Source organism: Lepidochelys olivacea, assembly GCF_965140295.1.
Source record: "Lepidochelys olivacea isolate rLepOli2 genome assembly, chromosome: 2".
In the NCBI taxonomy this organism is placed as follows: domain Eukaryota; kingdom Metazoa; phylum Chordata; order Testudines; family Cheloniidae; genus Lepidochelys; species Lepidochelys olivacea.
In genome coordinates this window covers 2,938,543-2,954,820 of record NC_140412.1, presented here as the reverse complement: position 1 = coordinate 2,954,820, position 16,278 = coordinate 2,938,543, and the positions used below count along the sequence as shown (strand labels likewise).

The 16,278-nt window shown below is 60.1% G+C and overlaps 1 protein-coding gene across 2 annotated transcripts in view; it reads left to right on the top strand.

Annotated features, from left to right (window-relative positions):
* The first annotated feature begins 231 nt into the window (after positions 1-231).
* SLC39A4 (solute carrier family 39 member 4) overlaps positions 232-16,278 on the top strand; it is a 28,128-nt gene continuing 12,081 nt past the window's right edge. Inside the window, exons 1-3 of one of the 2 annotated variants that reach the window (XM_084618109.1) lie at positions 232-629; positions 3,755-4,039; positions 15,413-15,617. In XM_084618109.1, the coding sequence (XP_084474235.1) occupies positions 420-629; positions 3,755-4,039; positions 15,413-15,617 (700 nt within the window). In that variant the 5' untranslated portion in view covers positions 232-419. Of the gene's footprint in view, positions 630-3,754; positions 4,040-7,596; positions 7,767-15,412; positions 15,618-16,278 lie in introns of those variants that run through there. The other variant, XM_084618110.1, reaches the window with a different exon arrangement.

Below are 16,278 nucleotides of genomic sequence, written 5' to 3'. Positions count from 1 at the left end.
GCCACTGGGTGAATGAGCTGTCCTGTCTCCAGGGCCGGGGCTGGAGCCGTGTTGGGCAATAGCCTCAGAGCAGGTCCTGCCTGCTCATTTCCTCCCGGCGGGGGCAGCTCTGCTGACGATGCTGGAGCGGGGCCGTGCCCGCTCTCCTGGCAGAGCAGAGCCCCGCCACTCCCTGGCTGGGCTGGGTAACTCGGAGCCACCTTGCCCTGCCCCTATCGCAGGAGGATCTGCAGAGCTGGACGGGTTCTGTGGAATGGTTAACCCGAGGCAATCTCACCCTGAGCCAATCACAGCCGGCAGCAGCAAATACCTGCCGGATTAGAGCCACTGCTCCCCACAGCTCTGGCTCTCTGGCCCTGGGGAGCCTGGCCGGAGCCGCTGCGTCTCCCCGAGCCCGTGCAGCCCTCGAGGACGCTGCCATGGCGCTCCCGGTGCCCCTGGTTCTGCTCTGCCTGGGGGGGGCCATGTGCCTGGGGCGAGGGGGGCCGGTGCCCAGCCAGGAGGAGGTGCTGCAGAGCGTGTGGGCCCTGCTGGCGTCGGGAGAAGGCTCTCTGCCCCATGCTGCCCTGGACTCCCTCTTAAGCATCGTGGCGGCCCGTGTGCAGTGCCCAGCAGTGCCGTGTGGAAAGGTAAGGCTGCAGCCAGGCGCAGTCCGCTCCCCTCCTTCCTCTGCGAGTTGGGAGCAAAGGCCGGGGCAAACTCCAGCCCGGGCGGGAGGGGCGAGGCAGCAGGAACGGCAGGTTCCCCGCCGGGGGGTCGGGCTTCACGGGGAGTGCCCCGCCTTGGGGTGGGAGAGGCGGGGGTGCCACGCAATGGGGAGATGTTAAGGGCGGGGGAGCAGGGATGGCTCCGGCCGGAGGAGCATCGCCCTGAGCGATGGGGGAGCCTAGTGCGTCCAGTCCTGCCAGTAGCATGGGGGGGGCAGGGACGGGAGGGTCTCCTGGCTGCCCCGGCTGGGGGCTGGGATCCAGGACAGCTCCGGCACCGGGAGGGGCGGGGAGGCAGCTCCTTGGTTCCCAACAGTTTGCCACCCCCTATGCCCCTGCCGCAAACACAGGGCGTCTGTCCCCAGACACAGAACCGGCCCCTCGGCCCGTTTCCCGGGCAGGTTCCTCCCCCGGGGTGTTGCCTGCACCGGCCCAGCGCCAGCCCGGTGGGAGCTAGTGTAGACGGGAGCAGGCACTTCAAGCCCCTTGTGAGCAGAATCAGCCCAGACTGGCCGGGGCGGGTCTGCAGGAGCGGGGTGGAGCCGGGGACCTGCACAGGGCTGGGGCAAGTGCCAAGGGGCTGCCAGGGCAGAGCCAGCCTGTGGCCTTGATTCTACTGCGTCTGTCTCAGCGGCGCCTGGCGGGCTCCGGCTGTTGCCCAGGGCTGCCGTTACTGAGGTGACTCGGACTATTACCATTGACTGGGCCAAATCCTGGGCAGCTTCTGGTCAGGGAAATTCCCCAGGAAGTCAGTGGGAGTTTGGCCTGCACTGCAAGGGAGCAAGGCTCAGAGTTCGGGAGCCTGGCACACCTGCTTCGCCTGGGTGTCCATGGCCAACCGAGGGGCACAGGGCCTGTGCACCGTCCAGTGTGTGAGTGTGCGTGTGCGCACGTGCACTCTGTTTGCATGGTCTCCTTGTGTCTGGCATGTGAGCACTGTGGAAGTGTGGGGTGTGCACTGTTTATATGTGTGTGTGTAGCATATGTAAACTACGTGCGTTTGTACGCAGTGTGGGGTGCGCAGTGGGGGTGTGCATGCAGTGGGGGTGTGCAGTGTGTACGTGTGTGTGCATGCAGTGGGGGTGCGCAGTGTGTAGGTGTGTGTGTGTGCAAGCAGTGGGGTGTGCAGTGTGTAGGTGTGTGTGTGTGTGCATGCAGTGGGGTGTGCCGTGTGTAGGTGTGTGTGTGCACGCAGTGGGGGTGCGCAGTGTGTAGGTGTGTGCGTGCAAGCAGTGGAGGTGTGCAGTGTGTGTGCACGCAGTGAGGGTGTGCCGTGTGTACGTGTGTGTGTGTACGCAGTGGGGGTGTGCCGTGTGTAGGTGTGTGTGTGCATGCAGTGGAGGTGTGCAGTGTGTGTGCACGCAGTGGGGGTGCGCAGTATGTACGTGTGTGTGTGTGCACGCAGTGGAGGTGTGCAGTGTGTGTGCACGCAGTGGGGGTGCGCAGTGTGTACGTGTGTGTGTGTGCACGCAGTGGAGGTGTGCAGTGTGTGTGCACGCAGTGGGGGTGCGCAGTGTGTACGGATGTGTGCACGCAGTGGGGGTGCACAGTGTGTACGTGTGTGTGTGTGCACGCAGTGGAGGTGTGCAGTGTGTGTGCACGCAGTGGGGGTGCGCAGTGTGTACGGATGTGTGCACGCAGTGGGGGTGCACAGTGTGTACGTGTGTGTGTGTGCACGCAGTGGAGGTATGCAGTGTGCGTGCACGCAGTGGGGTGCGCAGTGTGTACGTGTGTGTGTGTGCATGCAGTGGAGGTGTGCAGTGTGTGTGCACGCAGTGGGGGTGCGCAGTGTGTACGTGTGTGTGTGTGCACGCAGTGGAGGTGTGCAGTGTGTGTGCACGCAGTGGGGGTGCGCAGTGTGTACGGATGTGTGCATGCAGTGGGGGTGTGCAGTGTGTAGGTGCGGCCAAGCCGGCGCGGCTACACGGCCATTGTCCGAGGCTGGAGATCTGGCCTCTGAGACTGGCTGCCCGGGGGGGGAGGGGGGGGCGTGTTTTGCACTGTAGATGAATGCAGTGACTCCCGCTAGAGCAAGCCGGGAGCTGGCCGTTCCCTGCTGCCGGGGGCCGCGCGCTTTGCATCCACACACGATGCCCAGCCAGCCTTGCTCGCCTGATAAGAGCTGCCGAAGGTAGATAAGAGGCAAACGGTCCCCTAGGACAGGGCTACCCTGGGGCCAGGTTAGCAGTAGGGTCCCTTCCTGACCTGGCCACCATCGGACCTGTCCCCAACACGTGGGCGTCTCAGTGCATCGGGCCTGCCAAGAGCTTGGTGTGCGAGCTCACGAGCGAGCCCAGCCTTACCCCCACCTGACATGGGGAAACCGAGGCATGAGGTGGCAAACACAACCGGCCTGCTGGACACAGGTGCCCGGTGCCCACCGCCCCCGAGAGCTGCTGGGTGCTCAGCACGTCCCAGAATCCGGCCCCGCGTCTGGGTGCCAATGTCAGGTGTCCGACTGTGAGACCGTCCTGGTGCAGAACCCCAGCAAGAGCCGCTTTCTTCTGATGCAGAATGAGAACTTTGTTAGAATAAGGGAAGCCCTGTGATCCCCAGGGCTGCTGCTTCTCAGAGGGATCTCAGCCAGGGATGGTGCCCAGGGGCCACCCTGTCCCCCTCAAGGGATGGGAAAGGTTGGAAACCCTTGGCCTAGACCCGTCCCCAGCTCCCCGCTGCTGACTGGAAGCAGCCGGGCCCAAAGCTCACACAGAGACTCAGCAACGGCCTGGAGCCAGGCCCTGTGCTGGGGATCCCAGCTCCTCGGGCCCCAGGCTCACTGCCCCAAGGGCACCAAGGTCTGAAGCTGGGGTAAAATGCCCCCTTTGACCCCAGGGCCACACGTCACCTCAAGGGGCTCACCACCCCACAGATGGATCGGGGTAGTTACCGCAGTGCAGCCAAGGACAGGCGTGGCAGGGCACGCTGGGCATTCAGTGGGCTCTGCAGTCCCCAGGCCATCGTCACAGCTTGTCACCGATGGCCAGAGGCTGCTGGGTCCCAGCGCGGTGTGGTGCATACCAGCCCCAGCTCTGCCCCTCTCCCCACAGTGCATCTCCGTGCCGGACGTCTTCACGCTTGTGGGCAAGGCAGGGACAGGCGACGCCAACCTCACGGCTGCGGAGCTCCCGCAGCTGGGCGCCGGCGTATTGCTCTACCTGACAGACCCCGCGGCCACCTGCGCTGCAGTGAGGGGCGGCCGGTGGGTGGCCGAGGCCGGGGCCTTCCTCACCAGCTTCTCCAGCGGGAATCCCACTGCCGGGCCCACGGCGGAGAAAGTGGCGGAGCTGCTGGGAGGCATGCGGGAGAATTACAGAGATGCAGACAGGCACCAGGTAAGAGTGTGTGTGTGACTGCCCCCTGCTGGGGAATCATGTGTGTGTCACTGCTGCCCCCTACTGCAGGGAATGAGATCTGTTTATTATTATTGTTATTGCCCCTTCTGACCCCAGTTTCGCCCTCTGCCAAGTGGCAGCAGATATCTGGTGCTTTGCAGGTCAGCTTCTCAGCGGAAGAGAAATCAGTGACACGGGGCCTCGGTCTATTCTGAGAGTGACTTGTTTATTCACATACATGCACCGGTCCTGGAAAACAGGGGGTGGGGGGAGAAGGGGGTCAAACAGTGTACAGGACAATCCCTTCTTCAGGAATCTGATTCCAGTTCCCAGGGAGCTACTGTGCCTCAAGAACTGACCCTGATACAGAGCAAACTCCTGCAGCTCACACAGCTCCACAAACCCAGGACCGAAACAGTTCTCCCAAGACTGAACCCTTGCTCACTCACTGCAAACGCGGCAAACTGTGCATCACAGTGTCACCGAGTGACGCCTGCTAGAGCATGATTATTTGTATTCAGCAGCACTTAGGGTGTGTCTACACTGCCTTCTCTCTGGGACTTGGGCGCACGTGATTCCAAGCCTGCTCTTCAGCGTCCACACTGCATTGTAAACCTGGGCTTACCATTGCTGGACCCGGGTCTCCCAGTCGTGCTAACGGGTCCGTACCGCACTATGGGTCTCACAGCCCAGTCAAGAGCCAACAGGTCCATACTGCACTACGCAGCCCTTTTGACTTGGTTCTGCAGCTTGAGCCAAGTGACACGGCTGGGACCTGGCTCACCGCGGGACTCGGGCTGTGACCCACCCTCTAGCAGCTCCTGAGTGGTGTCTGACCCAATTCAGATTGGCTTGCGTGTGGATAGATGGGGGGTTTGGGTACGAAGCTGAGTGTCCAGTGTAGACGTAGCCAGGCCCCATTGCACTGGGCTCTGTACTAACATCACTCCCTGCCCTGAAGAGCTCCCCCTCGAGGACGGGCAGAGACGGCAGGTGGAGAGCGCAAACGGGAACAATGAGACGATCGCGGAGCGAAGCAGCCGTGCTGCCGTACGCAGCCTATTCACGACGTGCGCGTGCGGGCGTGTGCCCCCGGCCAGGCCCTGGCTGAGCAGTGCACGAGCAGACACGGGCTCAGGGACAGGTCACTGACAAACCCATGGGGGAGGCAGGGACCCTGCTGCATGGCACCTTGGGACCAGCGCTGGGAGGGCGCAGAGCGAAACCGCTGAGCACACCCACAGCCGGGTACCGCAAGGGAATGACGGGGGAGGGAGGGGAGGCCAGAGCATCTCTCCACGGAGCCCTAACCAGGGCCCCAAATTGCGATCCCCCTCGAAGGCCGGTTCAGATAAATCCCACGACTGGACGGCTTTGGGGCTAGATTCAAACTGGCTCCTCCCGGGCTCTGTGTACCATCCCCAGCCCTGCCAGTCCTCCCACCTGGGGCCGGATCGGAGAGGGGCTGTACTGGCTGGAATATATTCATGGAAATATCTAGAGCCTGGGACACTAGTAACAACTTTGCCCCGTTCATGTACTGGACCAGGGCTTAAATCCTCAAAGACTATTTCCCAGAGCCCAGCAGCCCCCCGCCCGCCCGCCATTCCAGGCTCATGGCTTTATCCCTCGGAGGGGGCAGGACTTGGGCTTTAACCCTGTGCGGGGGGCGCCAGGGCTCAGGACTTTAGCCCCACAGGCAGGGTGCTGGGACTCAGGCAGGGTGAAAGGAACTTAAGGGACTTGCCCATACGCAGGGCCGGGGTCCTGAGTTGCAGGGGGGCTCGACCAGAAGGGGCTGGGCCTCGGGTGAAGGGGGTGGGGCCTTTAAATCTCTGGGCCCTTTAAATCGCCACCGCTACCCCAGGACTCCCGCAGTGATGTAAAGGGCCCGGGGCTCTGGGCCCTTTTAAATTGCCGGCCTGGGGAAGCTGCCCCCTGCCAATATGGTTGGCTGCGTACTGGCTCTTGCCGGTACGCCATACTGGACAGGACTGGCTTACTTTCACCTCTGGACTCAGGGCTTTAGCCCCATTGGGTGGAGAGGAGCACCAGGGCTCGGGGCTTTAGCTCCATGGCGGGGAGCATGGACCTGGAGAGGTTGGGTCTGGGACTTTGACTGCGGGGTATAATTCTCAGTTGATTCGGAGTAACTAGGCTATTTGCCAGTGCTGTGTCTATAAGAAGGCGTTTGGAGCAGGGACATCACAAAAGAGCCCTTCACTAGAAGTGCCATGTCACTAGTTCGACACAGCACTGTCCAGCCATGCGATGGGTTGTTCTTGCTGCGGGCTGTTACCATCTGGGAAATTTTGCTGGGCAGGAAACAGGAGCGACCCCCTTCTTTGTTCCACTGGATTGGGCCGGATTTTTGTGGCCACACACTGGAGTCGGGATGTTAACACCATTTCTGACACAACAAGCTGGGTGCGGTGCTCTGTAGGTTTGCATTGCTCTGCAGTGCACCAGTTGCTGACGTAGACTGCGTTGTATTTTTGTACAGGCCCATTCTCCGTCCTCCCCAACCCCCTGCCCAGCACTGACTATTAAACTCAAGTCATGCAAGCCCCGTGGCACGGCTCTGCTGTGGTCCCTGGCAGAGGTGGGGCGCGAGGTGTGTGTGGGGGGCAAGTCAGCTTAGAGTCCCTCTCGGAAAACACCAACGCGCAGTTGAGGACAGCACTCACAGCCAGGTCCGATTGCCCAGTGGTTTTGTGTGCCGGGATCCTGGCCCATTCCAGTCCCAATGCCCTCTGCTCACGAGCCCTGTGCCCGTCAGTGGAGTGCGGATGGGGCCAGGAGTCTGTCACCCGCCCACCTGCCCCAGCAGTCACCCCTGCTGACTCGAGACACCGTGTCTCCGCCTGGCTGCCCCCGTCACTGGCTGGTTGCGTTGCCCCGGAGCAGCTCAGGCGAGGCCATGGGACAGTCCGTGTGGTGCCAAGGGCCACCCAAGAGCTGGAGCGAGGCGGCCGCGTGAGCCGGGCCCTTTCCAGCCAAGTGACGCTGCCAGGGCTGCTGGCGAGAGAGCTGGGACTGCGGCCAAGGAGGAAATTGGCTGGTTACACTTGTTAGCAAACAGCTCCTGGGGCTGAGGCTGGAACTGGCTGGCAGAGCCCAGCAGGGGAATCCAAACCACAAACTGTGACCCCCCCCCTCAACACTGGGTAGGGAGAGGGGCTGAGGTCCCCCCCGGGAGCCTGTGGGACACCCTGGTCTGTCGCTGTCATGGTAACGCCTTGCCCCCCTCCCCCTATCACCAGATCTCACCTCTAGGGCACTGTGACGATGTGACCCAGCAGGGAGGGGGGAGCGTTGACCTGGGAATGTGCCCTGGGGATGGGAGAGCTGAGAACCTGTCACCTGAGCCAGGAGGGGGAGGGGAGGTAACACCTCTGCCCAGGAATGTGAACAGAGGCTGCAGGAGAGAGTTGCTGGGGGGGTTTGGTTTCAGTTTGGTGCTGGGTGGAGGAACACAGGGAACCCCAGGGCTGGGGTCTAAGCTCCCTGCTCCCCCAGAAGGACTTGACTGAGGGGTCCTGGGTGTACCCACAACCTCTGTTTTGGACTGTGTTCCTGTTGTCCAATAAACCTTCTGTTTTACTGGCTGGCTGAGAGTCTCAGTGAATCCCAGGAAGAGGGGTGCAGGGCCTGGACTCCCCCACACTCCGTGACATCTGGTGGCAGCGGTGGGATCTACTGTACCCCGTGACCGGCGCTTCCTGCAGTAAGTGACTTGGGAACAGTAACACAAAGGGGGATTGACGGGGACCAGGTGTGCTGAAGATTCAGAGAGAGACGGTTTCAGGGGGCGGTTAACCCCTGGGAGTGTATGACCAGAAAGAAGGACTTTTGCAGTAACAGGGTCCCCCGGGGGATTGCAGCGAGCGGTCCCAGGGGCGGAGGAGTCTGCAGCTCGACCCTGGCAAAGAGGTGGTGACCTCAAGAAGGACTGGCACCCTCGGGGTTCTTCCTGGAAACAGTGGAAAACTGCCCAGTCCTGCGAGTGGCCAGCAGGGAGATGTACGCTAAACGCCTTAAGAGCGACCTGGTGGAGCTGTGCAGGCAGAGGGGGCTGCGCACTGGGAGGTCCACCAAGGAACAGCTGATTGCCCAGTTGGAGGAGAGGGATCGCTTGGATGACCCGATCCCTGTCCCTGAAGGAAGCTGCCCGGTGGATGCAGCATGGGCCCTGGGGCCTGACCGTACTGGGGGGGGGTCAGACTGCTGCCGAGGACATCTCGAGACCCTTCCTACCTATGCCTGGGGGAGGGGTTGGGGGAAGCCCAGTGAATACCAAGGGCACCCTGACCCTGGCAGCCAGCAGGGGATCCTCCCGGTGGAGCTCCCCATCCCTGGAGCAGAGGCGGCTGGAATGAGAGAGGGAGATGAAAATGAGGGAGCTGGAGGATCATGAAAAACAACGTCAACATGAGCAGGAGGAGAAGGAGAGGGAGCGTCAGGAGAAGGAGAAACAAAGACAGCATGAACTGGAGCTGGCCAGGCTGAGGAGCAGTGGGGTCCCGGCTGCGGTGAGTGTGGGGGGACCCAAGGCTGCAAGGAGCTTTGATAAGTGCTTCCTGGCCCAGTGTAAGGAGGGGGAGGACATCGATAGCTTCCTGACAGCCTTTGAGAATGCCTGTGAGATGCACAGGGTTGACCCTGTGGACAGGCTCCAGTTTCTAGAGTATAAAAATATTGCTCGGGCATGTAGGAATGAAATTAGGAGGGCCAAATCGCACCTGGAGCTGCAGCTAGCGAGAGATGTTAAGAGTAACAAGAAGGGTTTCTTCAGGTATGTTGGCAACAAGAAGAAAGCCAAGGAAAGTGTGGGCCCCTTAATGAATGAGGGAGGCAACCTAGTGACAGAGGATGTGGAAAAAGCTAACGTACTCAATGCTTTTTTTGCCTCTGTCTTCACGAACAAGGTCAGCTCCCAGACTGCTGCGCTGGGCATCACAACATGGGGAGTAGATGGCCAGCCCTCTGTGGAGAAAGAGGTGGTTAGGGACTATTTAGAAAAGCTGGACGTGCACAAGTCCATGGGGCCGGATGAGTTGCATCCGAGAGTGCTGAAGGAATTGGCGGCTGTGATTGCAGAGCCACTGGCCATTATCTTTGAAAACTCGTGGCGATCGGGGGAAGTCCCGGATGACTGGAAAAAGGCTAATGTAGTGCCAATCTTTAAAAAAGGGAAGAAGGAGGATCCTGGGAACTACAGGCCAGTCAGCCTCACCTCAGTCCCCGGAAAAATCATGGAGCAGGTCCTCAAAGAATCAATCCTGAAGCACTTGCATGAGAGGAAAGTGATCAGGAACAGCCAGCATGGATTCACCAAGGGAAGGTCATGCCTGACTAATCTAATCGCCTTCTATGATGAGATTACTGGTTCTGTGGATGAAGGGAAAGCAGTGGATGTGTTGTATCTTGACTTTAGCAAAGCTTTTGACACGATCTCCCACAGTATTCTTGTCAGCAAGTTAAAGAAGTGTGGGCTGGATGAATGCACTATAAGGTGGGTAGAAAGTTGGCTAGATTGTCGGGCTCAACGGGTAGTGATCAATGGCTCCATGTCTAGTTGGCAGCCGGTGTCAAGTGGAGTGCCCCAGGGGTCAGTGCTGGGGCCGGTTTTGTTCAATATCTTCATAAATGATCTGGAGGATGGTGTGGATTGCACTCTCAGCAAATTTGCGGATGATACTAAACTGGGAGAAGTGGTAGATACGCTGGAGGGCAGGGATAGGATACAGAGGGACCTAGACAAATTGGAGGATTGGGCCAAAAGAAATCTGATGAGGTTCAATAAGGATAAGTACAGGGTCCTGCACTTAAGACGGAAGAATCCAATGCACAGCTACAGACTAGGGACCGAATGGCTAGGCAGCAGTTCTGCGGAAAAGGACCTAGGGGTGACAGTGGACGAGAAGCTGGATATGAGTCAGCAGTGTGCCCTTGTTGCCAAGAAGGCCAATGGCATTTTGGGATGTATAAGTAGGGGCATAGCGAGCAGATCGAGGGACGTGATCGTCCCCCTCTATTCGACATTGGTGAGGCCTCATCTGGAGTACTGTGTCCAGTTTTGGGCCCCACACTACAAGAAGGATGTGGATAAATTGGAGAGAGTCCAGCGAAGGGCAACAAAAATGATTAGGGGTCTGGAACACATGAGTTATGAGGAGAGTCTGAGGGAACTGGGATTGTTTAGTCTGCGGAAGAGAAGAATGAGGGGGGATTTGATAGCTGCTTTCAACTACCTGAGAGGTAGTTCCAGAGAGGATGGTTCTAGACTATTCTTGGTGGTGGAAGAGGACAGGACAAGGAGTAATGGTCTCAAGTTGCAGTGGGGGAGGTTTAGGTTGGATATTAGGAAAAACGTTTTCACTAGGAGGGTGGTGAAACACTGGAATGCGTTGCCTAGGGAGGTGGTGGAATCTCCTTCCTTACAAGTTTTTAAGGTCAGGCTTGACAAAGCCCTGGCTGGAATGATTTAATTGGAGATGGGTCCTGCTTTTGAGCAGGGGGTGGACTAGATGACCTCCTGAGGTCCCTTCCAACCCTGATATTCTATGATTCTATGATTCTATGACTCTCACCCCGTTACTGGACCCCAAAGCCGTGGAGGTGTACAGCCAAATGAAAGGGCCGGAGGCAGGGGACTATGAACTGTTCAAACAGGCCCTGCTCCATGAGTTTGGGCTGACCCCCGAGATGCACCGGAGAAGGCTCCGGAGTCAGCGTAAAACGTCTAAGTCAACTACCTACAACTGGTCAACCGGATGCAGGGATATGCCCGCAAGTAGACAGCTGGGGCCCAAGCTAAAGAGGACCTGCTTGACCTAATCGTACTGGAGCAACTGTATGATCAGTGCCCTTCCAACCGGAGGCTGTGGTTGGTGGACAAAAAGCTAGAGAACCCGCAGCACGCAGGGCAGCTGGCCGACGAGTTTGTGAACAGTCGGTCAGGGGGTAGCCGGGAGGAGTCCCAAATGAACAGGCCCCCCCGATGCAGAGAGAGAGTCACCATGGGGCCTCCCAGCGGGGAAATAGGGAGAACCCCCTCCAAAGGGGAACGCCTGGCATCGGGACCCTCCGACCTGCTTGAGGGGACCAACGTGACCTAAGCTGCTATCACTGTGGCCAGAGAGGCCACGTACGGACCCAGTGCCCCAGGCTCAGGGACAGACTGAGCAGACCCAACCTACCCAGGGTTAACTGGGTAGGGACCCAGATGGGCTCAGGCAAGGGGGGCTGCCAGTTTACCACCTGCTCAGGAGGGAAGAGTACCCCAGGCCAGCTCCGCCAGAGGGCTGGAGGCTCTGGACTCAGGGTTCTCGGTTTACAGGGTGGACGTGGGGCTGTCCCTCCGGAGAGAGTGCCTTGTTCCCCTGGAGGTGGATGGGAGGAAGGTCAATGGATACTGGGATACGGGTGCGTAGGTGACGCTGGCCCGGCCCGAGGTGGTGGCCCCAGATCGGGTGGTGCCCAACACCTACCTGACCCTGACAGGGGTGGGCGGGACCCCATTTAAGGTGCCCGTGGCAAGGGTACACCAGAAATGGGGGGCCAAGGAGGGCCCCAAGGATGTGGGGGTACACCACCATTTGCCCACTGAGGTTTTGATGGGGGGAGACCTAGAGGACTAGCCAAGCAAGCCCCAGACCGCCCTGGTTGTGACCCGTAGCCAGAGCCGGCGAGGGGCACTGCACCCTTACCTTGGGGAGGGTACCACACCGGAGGCGCAGGACCCTACCCTGGTGGGGAGGGAGGGCCGAGGGGCACGGCTCAGAGAGGCTGAGGCCTCAGACCCGGCCACTGAGGGGGAACCGGGCCCCATCCCTGCCTCAGCCGCTGAGTTCCAGGCCGAGTTGAGGAAAGATCCCTCCTTGCGGAAGCTCAGGGACCTGGCCGACCTCAGGGTGGGACGGACCATGAAGAGAGGCTGCCAGGAGAGGTTCCTGTGGGAGAAGGGGTTCCTGTACCGAGAATGGGCTCCCACAAGGGAAGTAGAGTCCTGTGGGATCAGGAGGCAGCTGGTGGTCCCCCAGAAGTATCGCCGCAGGCTCCTGTCCCTGGCCCATGACATCCCCCTCGCAGGGCACCAGGGAATCCGGCGCACCCGGCAGAGGTTGCTACAGAACTTTTACTGGCCCGGGGTCTTTACCACGGTCTGGCAGTATTGCCGATCCTGTGACCCCTGTCAGAGGGTGGGGAAGGTCCAGGACAAGGGAAAGAGGCTTTGAGACCTTTGCTCATCATAGAGGAGCCTTTCCAGAAGGTGGCCATGGACATCGTGGGGCCTCTCAGCAAGACGACCCGGTCGGGGAAGAAATACATTCTGGGGGTGGTAGATTTTGCCACCCGCTACCCTGAGGCAGTGCCCTTAGCTTCCATCGAAGCAGACACCATGGCAGATGCGCTCCTGACCATTTTCAGCCGAGTGGGGTTCCCCAAGGAAGTTTTGACAGACCAAGGCTCCAACTTCATGTCGGCCCTGCTCCGGTGCTTGTGGGAGAAATGTGGGGTCCGGCACGACTGGGCCTCAGCGTATCACCCCCAGTCCAATGGGCTGGTGGAGAGGTTCAATGGGACGCTAAAGATGATGCTGAAAACCTTTATGAACCAGCACCCGCAGGATTGGGACAAGTACTTACCTCACCTGCTGTTCGCGTACAGGGAGGTGCCCCAGGAGTCGACTGGATTTTCGCCTTTCGAACTGTTTATGGAAGGAGGGTGAGGGGCCCCCTGGACCTGATGAGAGACGAGTGGGAGGGGAAGGCCACTCCCGACGGAGAGTCAGTGGTGGAGTATATCCTGACCTTCCGAGAGAGACTGGCTGAACTCATGGGCCTGGCCAGGGAGAATCTGGCCAGAGCGCAGAGGAAGCAGAAGGTCTGGTATGACCGCACGGCGTGGGCCCGTGCCTACGCCACCGGGGATCCGGTGATGGTTCTCATCCCAGTGAGAAAGAACAAACTACAGGCCGCCTGGGAGGGCCCTTTCAAGGTCATCAAGCAGCTCAATGAGGTAAACTATGTGGTGGAGCTGTCGGACCGGGCGCACCACCGCCGGGTGTACCATGTGAATATGATGAAGCCATATTATGCCAGGGGGAATGTGGTGTTGGCCGTGTGTGGACAGTGGGAGGAGCAGGGAGATGACCCTTTAGTAGATCTATTCCCTGGGACAAGAGCTGGTTCCCCGCTGGAAACAATTCCCCTCTCGGATCAGCTAACCCCTGCCCAGCAAGCTGAGATCAGGGGGGTGCTGCATCCGTATCGACAGCTGTTTTCCAGCCAGCCTGGACGCACTAATCTGACTGTCCACCGGGTGCAGACAGGGTCGCACCCGCCGATAAGATGCCCCCCCTTCCGAATCACAGGGAAAACTGCTCAGGACCTGGAAAGAGTGGTCAGGGACATGCTGGCTTTGGGGGTGATCCAGCCATCGGCCAGCCCTTGGGTCTCGCCGGTGGTGCTGGTCCCCAAAAAGGACGGGTCGGTCCGGTTCTGTGTGGACTATCGGAAGCTCAATGCCATCACTGTATCTGATGCCTACCCCATGCCCAGGCCGGACGAGCTCCTAGACAAGCTGGGAGGAGCTCGGTACCTTACCACCATGGACCTTACAAAGGGTTACTGGCAAGTGCCGCTGGATGCAGATGCCCGGCTGAAATCGGCCTTTATCACCCCTCTGGCGCTCTAGGAGTTCCTGACCCTGCCTTTCAGCCTCAAGGGAGCGCCGGCCACCTTCCAGCGCCTGGTGGACCAGCTCCTGAGGGGGATGGAGAGTTTTGCCATGGCGTATATTGATGACATCTGTGTCTTTAGCCAGACCTGGGAGGACCACGTGTCCCAGGTTAGACAAGTGCTGGACCGACTCCAGGGGGCTGGGCTGACTGTAAAAGTGGAGAAGTGCAAGATGGGAATGGCTGAAGTATCTTACCTGGGCCATCGGGTGGGGAGCGGTCGCCTAAAGCCGGAACCAGCCAAGGTGGAGGTGATCAGAGACTGGCCTGCTCCCCACACCAAAAAGCAGGTCCAAGCCTTTATTGGGATGGCAGGATACTACCGAAGATTTGTGCCCCACTTTAGCGCCATAGCCGCCCCCATCACTGAGCTATACAAGAAGGGGAAGCCAGACAAAGTGGTCTGGACCGAGCAGTGCCAGGAGGCTTTCCGGGCGCTGAAGAAGGCTCTGGTCAGTGGCCCAGTTCTGGCAAACCCAGACTTTGACAAGCCCTTTATGGTGTTCACCGACGCCTCCGACACAGGACTGGGGGCAGTGTTAATGCAGGAGGATGAAAAGGGGGAGAGACGCCCCATCATGTACCTGAGCAAGAAGTTGCTACCCCGGGAGCAACACTACGCGGCCATCGAGAAGGAGTGCCTGGCCACGGTGTGGTCCCTCAAGAAACTAGAGCCCTATCTCTTCAGGCGACACTTCACCATCTACACCGACCACTCTCCCCTGACCTGGCTGCACCAGATGAAAGGAGCCAATGCCAAGCTCCTGAGATGGAGCCTGCTCCTGCAGGATTACGACATGGACGTGGTCCACGTGAAGGGAAGTGCCAACCTGATAGCGGATGCGCTGTTCCGGAGAGGGGGCCCCGAACTTCCCCAGGTCACTGGTCACAGTGACCCCGCTCAGTTCAGTCTCGAAGGGGGGAGAGATGTGATGATGTGACGCAGCAGGGAGGGGGGAGTGTTGACCTGGGAATGTGCCCTGGGGATGGGAGACCTGAGAGCCTGTCACCTGAGCCAGGAGGGGGAGGGGGAGGTAACACCTCTGCCCAGGAATGTGGACGGAGACTGCAGCAGGGAACTGCTGCGGGGGTTTAGTTTCAGTTTGGGGCAGGGTGGAGGAACACAGGGAACCCCAGGGCTGGGGTCTAAGCTCCCTGCTCCCCCAGAAGGACTTGACTCAGGGGTCCTGGTTGTACCCACAAGCTCTGTTTTGGACTGTGTTCCTGTTGTCCAATAAACCTTCTGTTTTACTGGCTGGCTGAGAGTCTCAGTGGATCCCAGGAAGAGGGGTGCAGGGCCTGGACTCCCCCACACTCCGTGACAGGCACATCTCATGGTACCTGGGGGGGTCCTAAAGCTCCAGGCCCTGGTGTCAGGGGATTACGGGAGACTCGCAGAGCAAACACCCAGCAGCTGCTGAAAAAAGCAGGAGACTCCCCCACCCCCCCGATACCCCCCTTTGGTATTTCTCATCTCCTCTTGGTGGGCGCTTTCTCGCTCTCCTTACCCTGTGTGTCCCACCCCCCGCACCGCGAATCCACCCGCCACAGCTGCAGGGGGAGCCCAGACCCATGGGGCGGAGGTAGGGCTGGGCTGGGAGCCATTCTCATCGGCACTCTCCCCCCAGCCGTGCCTGGACGCGGGCCATGTCCTGCAGGAGAGCGCCGCGGTCTCTGGCCGGGTGACGGCTGACGTGGCCGGGAAGATGCTGGTGACGGTCATGTACCACGCGCTGCTGGGGGACTGCTTCCACGCCCTGCCGCCCCCCCATTATTTCCTGGGGTACATCTTTCGTCACTACGGCAACGAGTCCCAGAACCTCACGCTGGCAGGTGAGTTGGGGCAGCTGTGGCCAGGGGTAACCGAGGGCTCAGTTCTCCTCCCCAGCCCCCCAGGCTCCTCCTTGCAGGGCCCCAGAGTCCTTTGCAGCAGGCCACTGGGGGAGGGCTGGGTCCCCAGGGGGACGGCTGGTGGGGACGGTGCTTTGCTGAGCCCCCACCCCGTGGGAAAGGATGGCACAGGCGGATGGGTCCTGCAGCCCTTCAGCTCCGTGGCCAGCGGGCACTTGGCACGGGTTTCCCTGCCAACGGGGCGTGTGCCATCTGCTGGCTCCAGGTGTGAGCAGGGCGCTCTCCGGTGGTAGGCTCAGGGACAGCCATGAGCCCGGTCCCTGCTGTCGCTCCAGGCCAGGACTGGTGCCAGTTCTGAGCGGCCCCCGGGCAAAGCCCTGCTCTGGCCCCCGGCAGGCCGATGGTGTGACGCAGGCTAATGCGTCCCCATTGCACCCCAGAGACCTGGGCTCCCGACAGCCTGGCTGGGCTCTCCCCACTCGCCGCGGAAGCCGGGTCCAGAGGGCGAAATTCATGCAAAGCCCCATCCCAGCCCCTGCCTCAGCAACGCCCTCTCCAGGGTGGGGGGGAGCAGCCGGGATGAATTTCCCCGGCCATGTTCCACTTGACAACGTCAATGGTGCCCGGCTGCCCACTCCTGGAG